The following is an 18,902-nucleotide window of genomic DNA, read 5'->3' as shown; positions in this document are numbered from 1 at the left end:
CCACCTCTGGTCCTCCTGGGCGTCCCGGCCGGGTCGCCACCCCAGCCATCTCTGACAATATCTATATATATATAAATAATATAAGGCAACCACACACTCCTCCCCTTCTAGCCCAAAATAAGTGCACACAGCTGGCTTTCTTTAGTGCTGGCAGGGCAGACAGTTTCTTAAAATCCAAAAAATGGTAGTAAGTCATTTTCATACAAGTGTAAGATTCATAAAAAGCTGCAAGCAAACTGCAAAGCTAAAGCTCCTCTTCGCTTTCTAACTTTGTAAAATGCTTTAAATCCTGACTTGCATTGTTGCTTTCCCAGAATGCATTTCACGAATGTCCAGCATAAGAAGACATTCAGGTTAAAGCCTATCACCTAAAACCTGTCACTTGAAAAGGTTAAAGCATCATGCATACAACAGATTGTAATAATAATACTAATAATTGATTGAGCTGCAGGTTGAATCTTAAAAAAAGTTCACATTATTGGAAGCAAAGGCACTTTATAGCTTGAAGGAATCTGTGGCAGACCATTTGGTGAAGGTGTAAGAAATAAATTACAGTTTTATTTCATGGAATCACTATATGATAGCTTCATTTACAATGTAACAGTTTTTCAATAGAAAGTCCTGCTCAGTTAGTAATTAATCTTTTAAAAAAGATTTTGATGCCTGAAGTGCTTTCTCTTGTATCTAGCACCCTGAATTATATCCATCAGTCAAGGCCATTTTAATAACAGATGAGATTATGGAATTTATTTTTTCAAGTTTTTTTTTTTTAAATTACATGCTTTCTGTAGCCTATTAGATTTAGTTTCAGGTTGCCTCCACTCTTGCTATAAAATATAGTTATGTCTTTCAAATAAATGTGTCTGAGATACTTCTGTATGCTGGCATGTTTTTTTGTATACCTGTTTATTATCGCAGGTTGAATAGGCCAGTCATTCTTTGAATTGCTCGTGACAGCTGATGTTTCTGTTATGTTTCTGATTTTTTGCTGGATAACTGAATATGGTTTATCGGTGCAAGACCTTTTTGAAATAGTCTAAAATGATTGAAATTTCTTTGTGATAGTTCAGCAGTGTTGACAGCTTTTTTTATATTTCTTGGCCAAGCCGAAGGTGACTTTGCAAGAATGTAATTAGCCCAAACATTAACTCTACTTGCCCTTGAGGGACTATTGTGTGACAAGGAGCAGAATCAAATAAATAAAATATGTCCTTGTCTGATCAAAGCAAGGGACAATATCTGGCAAAGTGAAATGCTACATAAATTCTCAAGTGCTTTTTACTGATAATAATGTAGACTTTATAGTCTTTGCTTTCTTCATTCCATTTTAAATGTTTGAGGGGCTAAGTTATGGTGAAGCTCATAAATTATGCACATTCATATTGTGTACATTTTTATATGATCACATTACCTTTTCAAGACATATGTAAAGGAAATAAGTATATATAATAATTGCTTATTTATCATAATTTAAGCAGTAAAAAAAGAGGTTAAATGATTTATTTTGAGACTAAATGTACTTTTTCTGTACAATATCACTTTCTGCAGAGGTTGTGATTTTTCCTGCTGTGTACAAGCACTTCCCTTGTGAATAGTAGGCACAGATAAAACAGGATGCTGTACACTTCAACTATAATAGTTTAACTGATCAAACACTGTAGAAATTAAAAAATATTAAAAATATAACATGTTGCCTTCTCTGTTTCTATAGCTCCACTGATTTGTGACATAAAGGTTCAGTACAATGCCTAAACACATTCCTTCTTATTTATTCCTAAATATAATTAATAATTTGTTTAAAACACTTGCTACTAGCAAAGCAGACAGAAAGAAGCTCAGTCTTCTGTTTTTATGAATTAGAGTCTCGTGACATGTGATTTTTTTTTGTTTAACTTTTTTTTACTTTCTAAATATTTTTTGTCTGAAGTCATACTTTATTTCAAGTATTCATTCATTTTTAGATCCATTTAATTCAATTCAGCAAAGTAGACAGCAACCCTGAACCAACCTTGATTATGATGATTATTATGTGATTTAAGTTATAGAATATGTTTTTGTTTTCTTTCTTGGTGTAGTTTATTGTTTTTATTTGGTATCTCCTTGTTTATGCATCATTTTGTAATTTTTTTATTTTGTCTTCTATTTATGTTACTATTACTTGTTATAGTTCTTTCTTTTTGTATGTTGGGCCCAAGGGGGGGCGGTCCTCCTGAGAGTACAGTTGCTAAGGCTGCCTGTGGGATGGGCCTATATAGCCTTTTCATTTGGATTTCCGATCTGGACTTTTTTGGCTTGGTCACTACCAGGTTTTGCTTTTTGTATTTCAGACGTGGTTTTGTTTACTTTTTAGGTTTAATATTGTTTTGTAGCCGTAGGTATTTAGCCTTGTCTACTTTATATTTTCAGAGTGTCGTCTTTTCATAGTGAGTTTTTAGAACTTAAGACATTTTTTTATAATCAAGCATTGTTTTTGAGTGTTTACTTTGTTTAACAAATTAGTTAAAGAATTAATGACTTTGTTTCATGGGCCATTGGTTTTTTACAGTTTTCCTCTCCCATAACAGATTATAAGTATAGGCCTCACGCCTCTTTTTGAATGACAATAGTAATGCACATTTTCTTATAACAATACAATCATCAAATAAACTAACAAATTTTTTTGGGATGTGGGAGCAAAGCTGAAGTATGCAAGAAAAAACCTTGCATAGACACAAAGAAAACCTCACAGTCAGTGAGCAGACCAGAATTTGCACTCACACACTAGGAGCCCTCCTACTCCTAACCACTGTAACCCTTTAAGGTACAATTGTTATTTCACAATTGCTGCTGTCATTTTTAAGTATGTTATGTTTAAAAAAATTATTTTGTTAATTACTTTTGTGTACACTGCATACAGTGTTTTACTTGGGGCCATATATTATTTCACTTTATAAAATGTCTACCTAATGAGTAACTGAATCAGTCAAAGCAAAGTATGCTATATGTATATTTGTTCTTTCATTTATTTATTCAATTACTGAATCTACTCAACTACATCTCATGCTTGTCGGCATTCTGAGTATAACCTTGTATTATTGGGAACCTGGTGACAATCCATATCTGCATAGATACCTACAGTTTCTCACACTAGAGCAATTTACACTTACCAATCAACTCAATCAATATAAATATTCCCTTAAGTTCAACATTCTGTGAAAAGACAATGGCAAAAGCACATGGAAAAAAGAAGAATATCAGCGAATGCCAAGTGGAGGCAAGAGAAAACGTACTGTTTGTTGGTTTAAGCAGTTGTATAAACAACGAAAGGAAGTTGATTGAAAGTTCAAGTTCAGAAAGTCACACAGTGCCCAAAATAGAAAAGAAGTTGTCAGATATCAAAGTTGCTGTGAAAAGGCGAGTCGTAGCTCACCGTCTGAGTGTCATATGGAAGCTTATTAGGGTATAGAGAAAAGAAAAAAATAGGCACACAGTGGGAATAAAAGCTCAAAATGTCAACTTAGTCTCGAAATTTCCACTTTACTCACATTGTTTATTTTGCCATTTAAGTAGTACGCCATGAACTTAATCTTAAAATCTTTTAATTTACTAGTTTTTCAAATTCCATTGTTGCTAAAGTAGCACGTTAAATGCTTCGTATTCTGTATGTTCTTCATGATATTACAGCTCTCTGTAAGCTCTACTAAGATGTTTACTTGGTATCATTTTTATGATGATAGGAATTAAAGCCCCGTCCAGAGATTGTTCCTGTTTCCTGCAAGATGTTTGCTGTGCTGTGCGCAACCCTCGATGAAATAATTTAATGCAGCAGTACTCTCCATTTCAAACGTAGTAACCCCCAATTCCTGTCCTTCCTTTTCTTTCTCCAAGTAATCAATTACCACACAATCAGCTCTTTAATAAATGTCAAGCCATCTGAAAGCTTAGAACACTGATTCTTCAAAACCTTCAAAGAACATTGAAATATCTTTATAGTACATTTTTAATTATTCCATCCATCTATCCATCCAGGGTCGCGCCAGTCCCAGCAAGCATACAGCGCGAGGCAGGAACAATCCCTGAACAGATGTTAAAAATTTATCTGTATAATGTAATATATATACTTTACTGTATTTCATCTGAAAAATGATATCAAAAGCTCCAAGAAGATAGCGCCAGGAAATCTAAATCAACTTAGAAGCCAGTCATCCTCCATAAACTTATTTTCCTATAAAATGGTAAAATAACAACAAAAACAGCAACAACAACAATAATAATAATAATACAATAAAAAAATGAAAAATATACAACATGAACGCATAAGTGGCTCAGGTTGTGCAATATTACAACTGTAGTGCAAGTTTACAGTGAGGTATTGTACTTATAAGTACAAACAGTTCTACCAGGGGCACTTGGTGGACTGATTGAGTGCATTTATATCCCTTGGGATGAAACTGTTTCTGAACCGCAAGGTTTGTGCAGGAAAGGCTCTGAAGCGTTTGCTGAATGGGAGAAGTTCAAATAGACTGTCCACATGGCTGAGGCAGCGTGTGCTAGAAGTTGTACCCCGAGAATTCTCTCTGGTCCTGACAGAATCTACTGTAGAGGCCTCCAATCAGCTGCTGTAGAGTTTTAATTCCACACTCAAATGCAGTGGGTTAAAACACTCATAGTATCAGGAATAGTTTGGCCATTCCATACACTATTATATGCTTACAGGTTGATTACAATTAGATGCCTTAAACTAAACAATGATGTGCGGTTAATGTCAGTCTATTTGATTCAGGGATGTGAATCTAAAAAATAAAAGGGAAGCCACCCAGCAACAGTAGCACTGCTTTGATGCTGGGTTTGCAAAAACGAGCTGAAAACTTACATACGCTATGGTTTGAGCTGACGTGAGAATGTGCGTGTTTTTATACATCGCTATGTGAGCGTGGAAACAGCGTACGCAACATTTTCGTGTGTACACATCTTTTATACATGAGGCCTCAGGTCTGGATTTGAACCCAGTCTCATAGAGCAGTGAAGATAATGACTCTAAGCTCTGTGACACAGTGCTATTTTGGACTACACTGAAAATATTTTTAAAAATTATAAATTCAGAATGAGTACACATTATTTAAAAGACTTTTGAAAAATATCTCAAAATAATAATTGCCCATTGGCCCATTATCAGAGTTGTTTTATCCCGCTTAAATTTCGCAGGTGTAAGATTATTATATACGCCTTTATGTGTTGTGTAAAATTCAGGCAAAAATTAAACACAAAGTTAAATATTAAGCCGGGTTTTGCATTTTATGATAATATATTTAATAAAAGTCATAGTCTTCCTTTTGACAAAACCTACTTACAGCATATCCTAGTCTTACAAGTTGCTATAGATGTATATAATTCTACTTAATATTTGCCTTAATGTTGCTACTGCCACTAAACATTTGATGCCTTTCTTTGATAATCTAGATGTGCTTTGCAGTGCAAAAAAATCTATAATTACAGACTAACAGCTCATTGTACTGTAAGGTACAGTCTGTGCTCATATGAGCATTAGTAAGAATGACAAGGACTGACAGTTAGGTCTAACAGTTAATAAATTATGGATTTACTCTTCAGTGCTGGAAAGAGTACCTGGCAGCAGATATAGGTTTGACAAGTCAATTTAAATTGCCTTACCGTTTTTATAGCAGTAACTAGTGTTGTATGGTGTTTGAGCAAATATGGGAATTTTATACTGCTTGGCTAGTAAATCGGGGGCATATAATTGTGTTCACAGTTCTGTGAGGTCCTTCAGAGTGTAGAATGAATCTAGTCCTGCAATATACCTGTAAAGAGACACCTGGAGGTATTATGTTACCTCTGTTTTACAAACAAATAGTAACCAAATATTATCAAATTTATTTAATCCAATTCAGGGTTATAAAAAACTTGACCAGACACTCACTCACACCTATATTCACAGACTCAGATGCAGAATCTACAAATAATCTAACACAAGCATCAAAGTCTACAAAGACAGAAAACAGTTACGAAATTTGAACCAAACGAGATACCATTATAAGACCCAAAGGAATAGTCAAATAAATGGACAAAGAGTCGATAACTGGGAAGACAGATTAACTGACCACCTGGCAACTTTGATTTTTCACAACCCACTTGATTTTGCACCCTTGGTCTATGTTCATATTACTATTTTACTGGTAGTATATGCACACTTACATTTGCTTCCATCTTTGGCAGAAGTTACTTAGAATAGCTAAGATGGTATACCTTAGTGCTTTTATGTTATAGCCAAGGTTCATTCCCTGGCTTGTGAGTAATTTTCTTTTTATTGTTGTTTTTGCCTGGTGTATTGAGGTGAATGAGAATGTCCCAGCAGTGGTTCATTGAGTGTTGTAGTAGTTGTCTTTTTTTTACCAACATTATATACTGCTCAAAAGAATTAAAGGAACACTTTTTAATCAGAGTATAGCATAAAGTCAATGAAACTTATGGGATATTAATCTGGTCAGTTAAGTAGCAGAGGGGGTTGTTAATCAGTTTCAGCTGCTGTGGTGTTAATGAAATTAACAACAGATGCACTAGAGGGGCAACAATGAGATGACCCCCAAAACAGGAATGGTTTAACAGGTGGAGGCCACTGACATTTTCCCCTCCTCATCTTTTCTGACTGTTTCTTCACTAGTTTTGCATTTGGCTACAGTCAGTGTCACTACTGGTAGCATGAGGCGATACCTGGACCCTACAGAGGTTGCACAGGTAGTCCAACTTCTCCAGGATGGCACATCAATACGTGTCATTGCCAGAAGATTTGCTGTGTCTCCCTGCACAGTCTCAAGGGCATGGAGGAGATTCTAGGAGATAAGCAGTTACTCTAGGAGAGCTGGAGAGGGCCATATAAGGTCCATAACCCATCAGCAGGACCAGTATCTGCTCCTTTGGGCAAGGAGGAACAGGATGAGCACTGCCAGAGCCCTACAAAATGACCTCCAGCAGGCCACTGGTGTGAATGTCTCTGACCAAACAATCAGAAACAGACTTCATGAGGGTTGCCTGAGGGCCCAAATGTCTACTGCCCTGTGCTCACTGCACAGCACCGGGGAGCTCAATTGGCATTTGCCATAGAATACCAGAATTGGCAGGTCCACCACTGGCGTCCTGTGCTTTTCACAGATGAGAGCAGGTTCACCCTGAGTATATGTGAAAGACGTGAAAGGGTCAGGAGAAGCCGTGGAGAATATTATGCTGCCTGTAACATCGTTTAGCATGACTGGTTTGGTGGTGGGTCAGTGATGATCTTGGAGGCATATCCATGGAGCGACTCACAGACCTCTACAGGCTAGACAACGGCATCTTGACTGCCATTAGGTATCAGGATGTAATCCTTGGTCCCATTGTCAGACCCTACGCTGGTGCAGTAGGTTCTGGTTTCCTCCTAATGCACGACAATACCCGGCTTCATGTGGCAAGAGTATGCAGGCAGTACCTGGAGGATGAAGGAGTTAAAACAATTGAATGGCCTTCACGATCCCCTGACTTAAACCCAATAGAACATCTGTGGGACATTATGTTTCGGTCCATTAGGTGCCGCCAGGTTGCTCCTCAGACTGTACAACAGCTCAGGGATGCCCTCATACAGATCTGGGAGGAAATGCCACAAGACACCATCCGTCGTCTCATTAGGAGCATGCCCCGACGTTGTCAAGCATGCATACAAGCTCGTGGGGGCCACACAAGATACTGAAAAGCATTTTGAGTAGCAGAAATTAAGTTTTTGAAAAAATGGACTAGCCTGCCACATCTTCATTTCACTCTGATTTTAGGGCGTCTACACAATTGAGCCCTCTGTAGGCAGAAAACTTTTATTTCCATTAAAAGACTTGGCATCCTTTTGTTCCTAAGACATTGCCCTGTCGTTATTTGTATAGATATCCAACTTCATATTGAGATCTGGTGTATCTAATGTGTTTCTTTAAAGTGTTCCTTTAATTTTTGTGAGCAGTGTATATACATCTGAGCCCTTAAATCTTGTAAAATTCTGAAGTTATTTTTTAACAATATTACTTATACATCTTAGGCCTTTCATTTTAGGATCTAATAATCAATAAATTATTCATTTATTATATGATTTTGTAACTAACAATGCAAGAATCCTTAAAATGAAGAGGTGACTAAGATGATAATTCTGCTGTAAGCTGTCTAGTGTCCATATACGTCATCTTTACCCTAAATATAAAATTAGAAATGTTAAATGTACGACTTTTGTTTTAAGGTCCCATCTATGGTTCTTGCAAATCCCGATAGAGAAGGATCCCTACTGTGACCAAGCATTAGTGTCTTTTTTTATCAAATGACTTTCACCACATCCAAGAGTTTAGTCAGACAGGTTCAAGCCAGTAGATTTCCTCCTTGTTTATTTTAATTTTGACTTTAAAATTCATGGCTGTCTACTGAGTCTTAGTGTACAACTACCATTATTTTCAGACCCTAGGAAAATCAATAATATTTTTGTATCATTTTATGATAATATCTCACTTCAAAACATTTCATGTGGCAAGGAAAACAGAGTCTGTTGTTCAAATCCCTTCCCAATCATGGTCTGCTTGTTTTGTTCTCTGGGTAGTTAACCGTAAAGTCACACAAGTTTATATTAAGGACAACTCTGAGCTGGCTTGTTTTGACTGAATGTGCTCTGTGCCAACAGCCATACCAGATGTACTTCAGAACATGGACTCCATCTGAAGCTAAACATGCTTGGACTTGGCCAGTACTTTGATGGGAGACCATCTTGGAAAAGCTTGGGTTGCTGCTTGAAGAGTTGTAGGAGAGGCCAACATGGGGGTGCATACCCTGTTTTCTACGTTGTGGATCCTGATACCCTACTTCAGTGACATGGACAGTGTACTGTAAAAATGGTGCCGTCCTTCAAATGAGACATAAAACTGAGGTCCTGACTCTCTGTGATCATAAAAGATCCTTGGGCATCCTTTGTAAGGAGTAGGGTGTTCCCCGATGTCCAGGCTAAATTGCCCTCCACGGCCTAGTCATTCTGGCCCCTTAATCAACCCCTGGGCCTAATTGTCTTTCTCTCTCTCACCACTTAACCACCTAATAGCTAATGTGTGGGGAGTGTACTGGTGCAAAATGGCTGCTGTCACATTATCCAGGTGGGTGCCACATAAATGATTGAGGTTGAAGTGGCTCCTTGCTCTCTGTGTAAAACACTTTGAGTAGTGAGGAAAGCTGTATATGTAAAATAATAATAATTATTATTATTAGTAGTAGTAGTATTATTACAGTGAACTGGCAATCCATCCAGAACAGGATTTCTCTTTCTGTCCAATGCTGCCAGAATTTGATTTAGTAGGATGAGTAAATGGGCATACCTGTACAGCTGTGTTAGGTTAACTGGCAGTTCTAAATTGAGTGTGCATGAGTGTGCAAGTGAGCGTCCTATGCGATGGATTGGCATCCTTTGAAGTGATGGTCCCTGCCTAGAACTCAATTCTAGTGTGATAAGCTCTAGCCCCTACAACTCTGAACAGGATTTATCAGGCTCAGTAAAATGATGGATGTTAGCCAAAAAGTTCTCAATGGCTACAAAAAATTGACAATTGTATTCAACAATAAATCAAAAGGTAAATCACAACTCAGTATAAATTAACTGTTAGCTACAACAGGAGAAGCAGGAAAAGGTTACGCTCCAGTTGTGGTAAGGAATGACTTATAAAGTGTGCTCTGTTTTTAAATTTATTTTACATACAGCATATTGCAAAGAAATACGTTCTTCTGCATGTTTTTCTTTTTTCTCATGACTCGTGTTTAATTTTGTATTTTTTTATCTTTTAGGTTTAACATTTTTGGATAAATATCTCTAATGAAATAATCTTGATGTGCCTTTGTCTCCTGTGGATGTTTTCAATAACTGTCAAAAAAAACGAAACACACTGGTACAGAGTGTGGTACCTGTGATCTACAATGCTGAATAAGCTGAAAAAAGTGTCTGGGTGATTATGCAGACATCCCAGCATGAATCTGGTGGACCTGTGGTTAACTCGTTCCCTCTCCATGTGCCTGCTCTTGCAGAGTTTTGTCCTCATGATATTATGTTTTCATTCTGCAAGTATGTGCCCCAAGGGCTGCCTCTGTTCACATCTGGGTGGGCTGAATGTAAGCTGTAGCAATGCCAACCTTAAGGAGATCCCAAAGGACCTTCCTCCTGATACCACTTTACTCTACCTGGACTCAAATCAGATAACTTCCATCCCCAATGAAATTTTTAAAGACCTTCATCAGCTCAAAGTGCTTAACTTGTCCAAAAATATCATTGAATCTATTGATGAGCATGCCTTCAAAGGAGTAGAAGAATCCTTGCAAACCCTAGACCTTTCCGATAATCGGATTAAAACTGTGCATAAGAACACTTTCAACAACCTAAGAGCTAGAGCTCGGATTGCCAACAACCCATGGCACTGTGACTGCACCCTCCAGCAGGTTCTGAAAACTATGGTCTCGAATCATGAATTTGCCAACAGTGTTATCTGCAAGACATCAGTGTTGGAGGAGCACGCGGGAAGGTCATTCTTGAAAGCAGATGCAGACCTCTGTAATCTTCCAAAAAAGACCACCGATTATGCTATGCTAGTCACCATGTTTGGCTGGTTCACCATGGTGATCTCATATGTTGTATACTATGTACGGCAGAATCAGGAAGATGCAAGGCGACATCTGGAATACTTAAAATCACTTCCAAGTAAGCAAAGGAAACCTGATGAAGCTGATGATATAAGTACTGTTGTATGACACTGTGCAACCCTTGCATGGACTACCGAAAAGACTGAAATAATAACATTTTAAAAAGCAAAACAATGTTTATATCATTAGGAAGAAAAGATTATTAAGTAAACTATTAATTAGAAATTTTGAAAACAAAAATTTTTGTTTTAGAAATGAATACATTTTCTGTAGAAGTGTTTAAATTTCAAGGAAAGGAAGACTGCAAAAGTCATTACTTGATATAGAACGATAATGATAGATGGATAACTTTTTGCCGCATACGTCATGCTATCCGGTCCAAAACAAAAAAAAAACAATGTACGTTTGTGAGCAACAAACAGAGAAACTACTGTGCAATATAGTTTTTATAATAAGATGAAATAAATTTCAGCGTGGGGTAAAGTGTCAATTCTAAAAATTTAATACTGATTTCATTTTTCAAGTCCAAAGACCAATTCTTCATTTTCATAATAATTGTACTTATTGTTCTAACTAAACATTACCTTCACTGTTTAAAACACGATTAAAGGATGTTATGGTGTCTAAAGGCTCAAGTTCATTTACGACTACTGGGGCCCAAGTGGTGAGTTACTAGATGGTCAAAGAGGGAGAGCTTAATAAATATAACCCTCCATAAATACTGTTTAATTAAAAAATGTCTTCTAAAAATGATATTTTGCAGATATTACTTTATTTGGTCAATGGGCAAATAGTCTTTTAGCAAGGGTGCCATACAGTTTAGTTTGGTTTTTGAGAGTAAAGGATCTGAAGATTCAATATACAGTATATTTTTATAACAATATCTTTTCTTGGGCGGTACATTAGTTAGCACTGCTGTTACTGGGGTACTGAGTTCAAATCCCACCCTGTGTGCTGTCTTTGTGGAGTTTGCACTTCTCCCTTTGTACACATCAGTTTTCTTTGGGAACTGCTTATAGATTGATTTGCAAGTATGACTGTAGGTATGTGACTTAATGTCACTTTGATGGACTGGATACTTGTCCATGTTTTGCTCCAGCCTTATGCTCAATGCACCCCCAACCAATTGGGTGTTTAAATAATGGACTGAAAATGTTAATGAATATTTCTTCATACATTCATTATGCAACCAAACTGTAAAATAGCCTCAAAGCAGCTTGACATGCACACAATATGTATTATCATACCACACATTTATTATTATAATGGGGAACTGAACTTGGTGTTGTACTACTTGCTGAAGTAACAAGTAATGCAATAGTTATTTTATTCTTTATTAAAATGAGTAAGACATTTTATGAAATTCAGAAAATTGTTCTTTGATGTGTAAAGATTTCTATTTCCAAGAACTGTTTTTATTTTTATATATTTTATATAAAATACATACTGTATATATTTTTTGAGATTTCCTGTATATAAGGTTCTCATATTTGTTAAATAATATATCTATCTGTTATTACACCTTATTTGCAGTTCAGCATTACTGTGCTTGAAGCCTATCCCAGCAGCATAGAGCAGAACGTCGGAGCCGGCCTCGAATGGGACGTCAGTCTATTGCTGGGCCATACTGAGCCAGTTTAAAGCTGCCAATGAATCTAACAGGCACCTCTTGGAGTTTTGGGAAGGAAACAGAAATACCCAAAGGAAAACATTTACAGACACAGGGAATATGTGCAAACTTCACATAGGAAGTTCCCAGGCCAGGATTCAAACCCAGGTTTCTGTATTTACTGTGTGTGTTCACAGTGGTAAACATTATGTCTCTCTGGTGCCCAGTAATTCACCCCTTGCATCCAGTTGGGATAGGCACATTCAGTGGTTGATCCTGGGCAGTTTAGATTCTCTGTACACCCACAGTGTATGAAACAGAGTCCTTTGCATATGCTTCATGAATTTTTAATACAAATGCAAACAATCACAGAACCATATACAAGGCCACCATCTTTATTAGTTTAAAATACCAAGCAATCAATTAAATTTAAAACCAATCAACTGTTTTACTGTACAAATTCCAAGATTAACCTTTTCTAATCTGTACAACTTTGCTACACTTTTTCAAAAAGGAACTCTATACACCTTCAGTTATTGTACAGAGTTACAATTATTACAGTCATTGCAAATAATATAACATTTTACTGGTGTGTCATGAAAATAACATGCATTAATCTATAGAAGTGTGGGTGGAAGATACCCACACTTACACTGTGTTTGGACCGGATGCATAGGCTGGTTTGCTACTCAGTAATCGCTACAATATCAAAGCAAGGTGTTTTTCCTGGATCGAAGAAAGACTAAAAAAATAATGCTGTATTTTTGTTACTTAAAAGAACTTCCAAACACTTTTTATGACTGAAAGAAATCTGTGATAAAGTTTGAATAAAAATGCAAATATGTTACATTTTTTAACAGTGACTGGTATTATTTAAATTGATGCTAAATGTCTCCTAGGAACTTCTTCTGTTTATCATTTATTAATATTTTGTAAGCCATCAGAGTTAATATGCAATGAATTAGAAAAAGTTCTGAATTTGTTCAGAAATAGAAAGTGATATTTATTTAGTATACATTTTATATGCTAAAAACTCAGCCTGTACCTTACAAACAGTGGTCTTGCGATACAGCAAGGTTTGATCTGGTTTGGAGGGAGTGCTAAACACCATACTCCCAATAACCAGTCGATCAGAAGGAATTCACTCTTTACACTGTAAAAGAACGAGTCTCAACACTCTTAAAAAGGTTTGGGGCAGCCACCCGTATATTGTTCCTAGCTGCAAAAGGATTATATTGGTACTGCAATGTTGCTTCATTGAGTTCCACACTGAACTGCTTGAGTTAGCTAAGATGGAGGCTTTTATATCTTGTAACCCGGAAGTGACGTCAGTCTGGGTGCCGGAGCCGGAAGTGACGTCAGTCTGGGTGCCGGAACCGGAAGTGACGTCAGCTCAGGCAGGTTTTCCCGTATTTGATCTGCAGAAATAACAGACAAAGGTTTAGAGCACCCCGCCACCCCCTGGCCTGGCGGGTAATCACCTTCACTTGGTCCCTTCAGCTCGCTCCTAGTCACATGTGTGTGACAACACTTCCCCATTAGGTTCCACATATGACTCTCTTCACGTCCCAGAAATATACACATCTGGTATAGCAAAGTGACAAACTGGAAATTATGCAATGCAAAGAATCCAGGTTTACACCACATTCTCTCTGTCTACAAGATGGCACTAACCCAGGGTAGGTACGGTTGCTGCCATGACAGAGCTCTTCAGAATCTTGCAAAGAGCTTGGAGTCATTGCAGGCTGGACATGACAGCACCAGTAGCATAACATCACAATGGCTGATCCACTTTGTCAGGCTGGGTGAAGCACTACTTCACATCACCTAGAGGCAGTGGCCAAGACTGATACCAGGAAATTAGAGGAACCTGACAGATGACCTAATATAGACTAGCAGTTGAAGTTCCTCTTCAAAATCACCACAACTACCCTCTGAACAGACTTCTGGTGTATCCCTGCCAGGACGGTGATCATTGCTGAACTCACCAACCCAAGGGAGGAAAGAATGGAGACGGATTTTGAGAGGAAGCGGAAGTAGTAGCAGAAGTTGATAGAGGCAGGTATAGAAGCAGTGTGAAAACAGCAACCTATACTGGGGAAGTTAGCCACAGAGGCTGCATCTGTTACCACATTGTATACTCCATTTAACAAACAAACCTGATTTAAGCAAGTCCTCTCTAGGATACATATGCATAACACTGGCTCTTACTATTTCACAGATGTTGTCAACACACAATTTTCAGTGGCATATCTAGTTATGAATAAAATAAATTCCTAAAAGATCATAAGCAGATTGCGGTGGGCTGGCGCCCTGCCTGGGGTTTGTTTCCTGCCTTGCGCCCTGTGTTGGCTGAGATTGGCTCCTGCAGACCCCGTGACTCTCTAGTTTGGATATAGCGGGTTGGATAATGGATGGATGGACCATAAGCAGATACCAGTTATGGATGGATAAATAACTATTTCTTTAGTTAAAACTAATTATGTATTGCACAATCAAGGCAGAACACACATTATGTATACTTTAAAGCAGTGCTTCTCACCCTTTCTGGTTCTGATCCCCCAACACCCTCTATTATTATAAACAAGGTAAGCTTTTCTTTAGATGTTAAAGCCAGCGAGAGCCTCTTGAGACCACATAAATCTCCCCTGTTTCTTCATAGGATTTATTATAGGGGTAATTAAAAAACAAATTTCCTAATAAATCATCTGTAATAGATCGAAAAACCAACCAATCTTTGCACCTGTCTGATATTTTCCAGTGGTTACTAAATCAAAATTGCCAATACTATTTTGGGGTCCGTTTGGAAACCAGTCTGATAAGCATGACAGCCCAAAAACAAAACTGAGGACTGATGAAATGCCCATTTTTCCAGCTTGACAAAAAAGACTGTGTGGCCGAAAGTGAGATATGACCTCCCTAACAGGGGAATACAACCTAACTAATGGGGAAAAAAATAATCTATCATCAATATAATCCAAGACGCAAGTGACCCAGTAAATCAAAGAAGATATAATTTACAAAAGACTGAAAATCCACCGGAGCCCTGGCCAACCCAAATGACATGACCAAGAGTTCATAATGTTCTGAAGCAGTAGTTAAAGCCATTTTCCATGCATCTCCCACCTTAATACAGATGACATTATAGACATTACAGAGGCAAAGCTTAGTAACCACAATGAAAGATATCACCAGGAGGGGGTAATTGTTTTTAATGTAACTTTAACAAAATCCCTAAATTGTACTTAATACACAGAATAGTGTAAAGTGCCATCTTTTAAAGAAACACAAAAAAAAAAACAGCTATTGAACAGGCGGATAGCGGCTGTTGCTAGATTTTCCAAAATGTAGTCAACCATAGCTTTGGCCTCATAATGGGTAAACTTGCTGTTAAGATAAAGATGATCCAGGGAGAATATTTATAGTACCATCATATGCATGATAAGAAGGGAGCATAAGACACTACTGTTTGCAAAAGACATCATAAACGTCAGAATACATAGGAGGCAAGGTGATGACCTGACCTCATTAAAAGGGTTGGCGTATGAGGGCTTCAATGCACTTTGAAAAGCAGTCACTACCCTATGTGATAAGTTTGTGACTTTTCCAATTAATAACTGGGGTGTTGTTTTAATTTCACCTGACAGATCAAGAGAGACAGACAAGGACGTATGATGGAGGGAGACCAAAGCCTAGAGGACGTCTTCAGCCTGACAGTGAACCACCTAATGCCAAAACAGAACATCTAAGTTGGATGTTGGACCCCATGAACCTTTTTCCAGATTGGAAGGTTAGCACAAACAGTAACCAAGATGAACAACTAAAGTCTTAGCTTGCTTGGAATCATTATACTTTGAAAGGCAAAATAATAAAGCTATTCATGTTAGGTTCAAATGTTCATTCCCTAAAATGCTATTTACAGTAGTTTGCAGTAGCCAGGACATTTCAGAGTATTTCACATTTACAGCTCATTTGATTAATAATATAATGCAGATTAATACTAAAGAACTGTAGCCCTTCTTTTGATGTACATCTGATGGTAGGGGCCTAGTTAGCATTCATTTATGGTGTGACAGATAGGGGGTGCTATCACTCCCTTGAACCCTTGTCCAAGACGCCAGACACCAGGTAAAACTCCAAATAGTTGACTTTTTATTAATCAACAGTGCACCAAGCACCCGTCTATACACAATACTCAATCAATAATCACAATCCACCACTCCCAGACGCGTTGTCACCCTTCCACTCAGCTCAGCTCAACCCTGGGATCTCCCAGTCCTTTAAATAGTCTTTGACCCGGAAGTGCTTCAGACCCCTCAGTCCATGTGACTATCCAGCACTTCCGGGTCAGGTGGAAACTCCTTTTCTTCATCAGCCCGGAAGCACTTTACTTCTTCCAACCATGTGACTGGGATGTACATCCGGGCCATGTGGAAAATAAATGTCTCTGTGCCTCCCTACAGCGTCCACTGGCGGCCCCAACGTTATCCTGCAGGGCTGTGTATTAAAACTCCAAAGTCCATGATGCCCTGCTGGAATCTGGGGCATCTCAATGTTGCAGGGAGGGCTCCATCTGGCGGCTTGGGGGTCTTGGCCGGGATAAATAGTCCACAAGAAAAAATACACATCTCACACTCACTGAGCTGTGTAATGAAAGCAACTTTTTGAGAATTTAAAGATTTCCCTGACCAGAAAGTCAGATTTATCCATCATTGCAATTAATAACCAGTGGCCAAGAGGACACTGTGTTCCTTCTATTACTGCTGATTTCAAAAGTTCAGTTTTGCAATGCCACTTATATTAGTAAAAATATACTGTATATATTTTATACGGTATATTCTTTTACATGAAACATACATAGTAGTTATCCTTTTTACCTTAATCAGCATATGAAATATACTTACCCAAATATTTAATTACACTAATTTAGATAGAAATAGAAAGACATACAAGTAGCTGAATTTTGTATTTAAGAAAAAGTAAAAAAATTTACAATAGCTAAGAAATCATACAGTACTTAACCAATGCAACACAATGGATGCTGAAGAACAAATGTAACTTGTAATGGTACCCTGGCAAGCAAACAAGTTAAGGAGTCAAAGAAAGGTTGGGGCACCACCTTGGTAACTCCTTTTAATTGAAACAAAAATTATAGCCAACAAACGTCTCATTTAAAAACAATATTCTAAGGCTTTAGCACTTGGAAAGGCATTCAGAAGCTCTGTCCTTCACCTCTGTCAGTTCGGTATCTGAGCTAGCTTTAGAGGGCTGAGATCAGCAGGGGCTTTTAGCATCAGTGCCCCCCTCTTGTCCCAAAGTGGAATTGCTTACCTCACCAGAGCCAAGAAAGCGTTCCCAGACACACATATGTGACAAACTGCGCAAAAGTTTAGTACATAAAGCTTCTAGATTCTTACCTTTTTTTTCATGTTCACTGAAATAGATTTCCAATAAAAATTAGAACTAACATGTTGTCCGGCGACAAACTCAGCTCTTGCGGGTATCCACGACAACAATCTGACTCAACAGAAATTTGGCAATAAATATGGAATTTATTTATCGTGCTTAATGCATACAGTACATTGGGATTTCTAATTTCACTTGTCCTAATAGTAAGAAATAAAAGGCCAAAAATAGAGCAAAATGGCCCACAGTTGCTCAAACAATATAACAGCAAAAACAGAGAATAGAAAATAATAAACTAAGCAAAATGCAGTGCAAAAAAGTGCTACATTCAACATTCTTGCTGTTAAATTGTTCTAAGTGAGATCTCCTAATATCAGGTACTGTAATGCTTGGTGATTAAAATGGCTTTTGATCCTGCTGCTGTGAGCTTTGCTACCAAAGGACTGTCAGACAAACTAGAAAGAATTGAACAGTTTGTGCCCACAGTCACGGGCATCCTCATGTTCTGTGCAAGTGATGTATGGTGCAAGTAATTTACATTTTATTTAACCCATAGTAAATTACAGAGGTTTTTGCACAGTTTTCCCAGGACCCTGCATAGAAAGAGTAGTTATTTGTTAGATATAACAACCACAGATTAGCAAAGACGGAGGAAAGGTTGAAACACAATATTTGAGATCCATGGGCATAAAAGGTCAACTAAATTATTGTCTAAAAATAGTTTGAGTTTGATATCAAGATGACCAGAAATCAAAGGATTAGAAAAGACAATTAGAGTGAAGGTTAGTGGCAAATACATACATTCATAATATTCTTGAAAATGTTTTCTTCTGTTGATTCAGTCTATCCATCCATCCATTTTCAACTCGCTGAATCCGAATACAGGGTCACGGGGGTCTGCTGGAGCCAATCCCAGCCAACACAGGGCAGGAACCAATCCTGGGCAGGGTGCCAACCCACCACAGGACACACACACACAAACACACCCACACACACACCAAGCACACACTAGGGCCAATTTAGAATCGCCAATCCACCTAACCTGCATGTCTTTGGATTGTGGGAGGAAACCGAGCGCCCGGAGGAAACCCACGCAGACACGGGAGAACATGCAAGCTCCACGCAGGGAGGACCCGGGAAGCGAACCCGGGTCTCCTAACTGCGAGGCGGCAGCGCTACCACTGCGCCACCGTGCCGCCCCTGATTCAGTCTAATTAAT

General features: G+C 38.1%; 1 protein-coding gene across 1 annotated transcript in view; it reads left to right on the top strand.

Moving 5' to 3' along the window:
* lrrc3b (leucine rich repeat containing 3B) overlaps nucleotides 1-13,104 on the top strand; it is a 107,939-nt gene extending 94,835 nt beyond the window's left edge. The window contains exon 2 of the mRNA XM_039737337.1: nucleotides 9,823-13,104. Coding sequence (XP_039593271.1) covers nucleotides 10,003-10,776 — 774 coding nt within the window. The 5' untranslated portion in view covers nucleotides 9,823-10,002 and the 3' untranslated portion in view covers nucleotides 10,777-13,104. The remainder of the gene's footprint in view (nucleotides 1-9,822) is intronic.
* The last annotated feature ends 5,798 nt before the right edge of the window (nucleotides 13,105-18,902 follow it).

This window comes from Polypterus senegalus, chromosome 15 (genome assembly GCF_016835505.1).
Source record: "Polypterus senegalus isolate Bchr_013 chromosome 15, ASM1683550v1, whole genome shotgun sequence".
NCBI lineage: Eukaryota > Metazoa > Chordata > Cladistia > Polypteriformes > Polypteridae > Polypterus > Polypterus senegalus.
Note: the sequence above shows the minus strand (reverse complement) of the source record. Positions and strands in the feature narration are given on the sequence as shown.